At 41.7% G+C, this 4,417-nt stretch overlaps 1 protein-coding gene across 1 annotated transcript; it reads left to right on the forward strand.

Moving 5' to 3' along the window:
- Nucleotides 1-937: 937 nt before the first annotated feature.
- On the forward strand, nt 938-4,417 carry TCAP (titin-cap). Its single transcript, XM_056548407.1, has 2 exons — nt 938-1,173; nt 2,229-4,417. The coding sequence occupies exons 1-2, from the start codon at nt 1,031-1,033 to the stop codon at nt 2,644-2,646; spliced, it is 561 nt and encodes a 186-aa protein (XP_056404382.1). The 5' UTR covers nt 938-1,030; the 3' UTR covers nt 2,647-4,417.

A 4,417-nucleotide genomic window follows, 5' to 3' on the forward strand; every position in this document is an offset into this window, starting at 1 on the left:
TACATTATATACAGTCAGGAAATCACTGTACATTATATATAGTCAGGAGATCACTGTACGTTATATACAGTCAGGAGATCACTGTACATTATATATAGTCAGGAGATCACTATACATTATATACAGTCAGGAGATCACTGTACATTATATACAGTCAAGAGATCACTGTACATTATATACAGTCAGGAGATCACTGTACATTATATATACAGTCAGGAGATCACTGTACATTATATATACAGTCAGGAGATCACTGTACATTATATATATATAGTCAGGAGATCACTGTACATTATATACAGTCAGGAGATCGCTGAACATTATATACAGTCAGGAGATCTCTGTACATTATATACAGTCAGGAGATCACTATACATTATATACAGTCAGGAGATCACTGTACATTATATACAGTCAAGAGATCACTGTACATTATATACAGTCAGGAGATCACTGTACATTATATATACAGTCAGGAGATCACTGTACATTATATATACAGTCAGGAGATCACTGTACATTATATATATATAGTCAGGAGATCACTGTACATTATATACAGTCAGGAGATCGCTGAACATTATATACAGTCAGGAGATCACTGTACATTATATATAGTCAGATCACTGTACATTATATAGAGACCAATTTTGAGATAGTTGTATAAATACTATTGGATAACAGGTGACATAACATGTATAACCTATGCTGGGAACTATGTAACTTGACTCTGATATGACCAAACGCTTAGCAATGTCCGCATCTGAGCATGTTGTGAAGAGAAGTGACGTCTGGGCACAGTGCCATATCTGACCTGTGTGCCAGTCAGTGGTCACTGTGTGGGTGTGAGGGCTGCAGGGGGGCGACGATGACTCTCTGGATAGATATAGATTGTTACAAAGCAGAATGAAAATAGACCCAGCCAAGTGTATATAAACCCAGGACATAAGAGCACATGGGAGAACAAGCCTCAGAGGAAACACAGAGCAAGTCAGACCATTGGGACCTGTTAACACTCACTTAACCAAAGATGCTGGGGAAGTCAGAGCCACGTGACGAGGGCAACACCGAGGCCCAGCTGAGCTGCCAAGTGAAGGAACACAACAATGCCCGGCGGGAGCACTATTCCGCAGAATGGCTGGATACATCGGTCTTCAGTAGACCAGAGGAGAGGTGAGCCAACTGGGATCCAATGACCACCCTACAGATAGAGAGGAGCAAATATACAGGGGTTATTAATACATATGTAGAAAACCTTTAAAGGGGTACTCCGCTGGAAAACATTATTTTTTTTAAATCAACTGGTGCCAGAAAGTTAAACAGATTAGTAAATTAGAATAAACGAAGAGCACGTAGGTGCACTCACCGCTAGGCAGAGACAGTTGGATCTGGAAGTCCGGTGACGGGCTGCTGGATCACGGCATAGGCGCTATTGTATGGCGCTCGGAGACTACATCGGCAGTTTCGCACGCAAGTGCGTGCTTCTTCCGGCCTCAATGAGGCCGGAAGAAGCACGCACTTACGTGCGAAACTGCCGGCGTAGCCTCCGAGCGCCATACACCAGCACCTATGCCGTGACCCGGCACCCCGTTACCGGACTTCCAGATCCAACTGTCTCTGCCTAGCGGTGAGTGCACCTACGTGCTCTTCGTTTATTCTGTATTTGATGCTGAGACAGGTCGCCGAGGATCGTTTTGCGAGTCGTAGGAGGTGATATTGCTTTCTGAGTGCTCTCCCTGTTTTCTTGCTTCATTTCGTTGTTTAGATTAGTAAATTACCTTTATTTAAAAATCTTAATCCTTCCAGTACTTATCATCTGCTGTATGGTCCACAGAAAGTTTTTTTTTTTTCATTTCCTTTCTGTCTGACCACAGTGTCAGGGACTGTCCAGATTAGGAGAAAATCCCCATAGCAAATCTCTCCTGCTCTGGACAGTTCCTGACACGGACAGAGGTGTCAGCAGAGAGCACTGTGGTCAGACAGAAAATAAATTCAAAAAGAAAAGAACTATCTCTATAGTATACAGCAGCTGATAAGTACTGGAAGGATTAAGATTTTTAAATAGAAGTAATTTACAAATGTAACTTTCTGACATCAGTCGATTAAAAAAATTTTTTTAATGCCTTAGCTAGACAATTGTAATGATACATTTTATCAGTATATGGCCCTGTAACATTGAGTAGAATTACACAGACAATGTGGTTAATTCCCATATTTCTCTATTTCAGCTGCAATGCACGTGATGCCAATGTTTGGAGAAGGGAAAGCTTCAGACAACAAGGCATGACACATTTCCTGGTCCAGCGTTCTCCAGCTCAGATCATGAGAATGGGTCGTCTCGGTCACCGCCTTACTCAGTATCAGTTGCCCTACCAGAGAATACTGCCACTGCCTATTTTCAAGCCAGCAGATCTTTCCACCAAGATGGATCGCATGGCGACACCTCCACAGCTTCGTGGCATGATTGACTTCGAGAGAGCCCTCAGCAATCCAGGCAATGACGGGTTGTGCCAAGACAAGATACCAGTCTCTCAAATCACCAAAGAGTTGCCTCCAGTCATGCAGCCAGCACGTATGGAATTTTCTAAACCCGGCCTGGCAGCTTCCTTCTCCAGATCAATGTCTCAAGAAGCTCAGAGGGGCTAAAGGACTATGATGGACATTGGCATGGGAGATGTACGATCTGTAATATGTAGGATGGACAGGTCCGAATGCAGTTTGTGTCTGCATTGTGTTTGCACTAGAACCTCGGTTATTGAATTTATGTCCAGCAGCTAAATGTCCATTAGCAAATTAATTTATAGACAAATTGCTCGGAATATTATTATTTCATATCTGTATCGGGAAAGTATTGTATTAAATGAATGTATTGGATCACCCTCTAGATGGTGGTGAAGTCCGGCTCTTTTGTGATCCACCACAAGTGTTAGAAGTCAATAGACCCCCGAGTCTTGTTTGGTCAGGACGTAGACTGAACAGTGAAAGGTGGAACATCATCCATCTCCTCATTGTTCTTCAGATGGTTCTTGGGTTTTGTGTGTAGAAACTGGTGGACATCTAGGTATAGCAGATGGGAGACTGGAAATGTCATGTTAGTAGAAATGGAAAATGAATGGACATTGGGAAAGTATTAGGCATGGGGAAGCCCTAACGAAAGAATAGGTTGTTATAGCTGGTTCCTGTAGCTTAGGATCATGTTATCTGAACTGTATCCCAAAGTTTACAATGCTATAGGATAGGAGGTTATAACTGGTTCATTGGTTCCTGAAGGATATAGTGCTATAAATGGTTCCTAAATAACAAGATGTTATAACTGGTTCCTAGAGGTTAGGCTGTTATTAATGGTTCCTTTGTTCCTATAGGACATGATGTTATAACTGGTACCTGAAGGTTATGGTTCTATAACTGGTACCTGAAGGATATGGTTCTATAACTGGTTCCTGAAGGAAATGGTTCTATAACTGGTTCCTGAAGGTTATGGTTCTATAACTGCTTCCTGAAGGTTATGGTTCTATAACTGGTTCCTGAAGGATATGGTTCTATAACTGGTTCCTGAAGGAAATGGTTCTATAACTGGTTCCTGAAGGCTATGGTTCTATAACTGCTTCCTGAAGGTTATGGTTCTATAACTGGTTCCTGAAGGCTATGGTTCTATAACTGGTTCCTGAAGGTTATGGTTCTATAACTGGTTCCGGAAGGATATGGTTCTATAACTGGTTCCTGAAGGAAATGGTTCTATAACTGGTTCCTGAAGGCTATGGTTCTATAACTGGTTCCTGAAGGCTATGGTTCTATAACTGGTTCCGGAAGGATTTGGTTCTATAACTGGTTCCTGAAGGTTATGGTTCTATAACTGGTTCCGGAAGGCTATGGTTCTATAACTGGTTCCGGAAGGATTTGGTTCTATAACTGGTACCTGAAGGTTATGGTTCTATAACTGGTTCCTGAAGGCTATGGTTCTATAACTGGTTCCTGAAGGATTTGGTTCTATAACTGGTTCCGGAAGGCTATGGTTCTATAACTGGTTCCTGAAGGATAGATGCAATACATTTTCGCTAAAGAATAGGATGTTTTTTGTTGAAAGATTATCCAATAAACTACAGCTTGTTGTTGGTCCCATTTTAGTTACAGGGGAGTGAGAAAGTAGAAAGGCCTGATAGAAGGGTCTTTAGACTTTTGGGGGGCACCCCGGGTGGGTGTTTAGTGAATTCCACCGCCAGTGACTGGTCTGTCAAATAAAGTATAAGCTACCAACTGCAAATCCCTCTGGTTTTTAAAGAGGTTAATCCTGTGTGACCATCCACACAGGTAACACGTCGCTTTAGATAACAAATACTTTGCACAGTTTTATATGTCATTATAAGACAAAGTCTATTTTTCTGTATTATATGTTTGTGTGTAATGTAGTAATGATTGT

The sequence above is a fragment of the Hyla sarda genome, chromosome 12, assembly GCF_029499605.1.
Source record: "Hyla sarda isolate aHylSar1 chromosome 12, aHylSar1.hap1, whole genome shotgun sequence".
NCBI classification, from domain to species: domain Eukaryota; kingdom Metazoa; phylum Chordata; class Amphibia; order Anura; family Hylidae; genus Hyla; species Hyla sarda.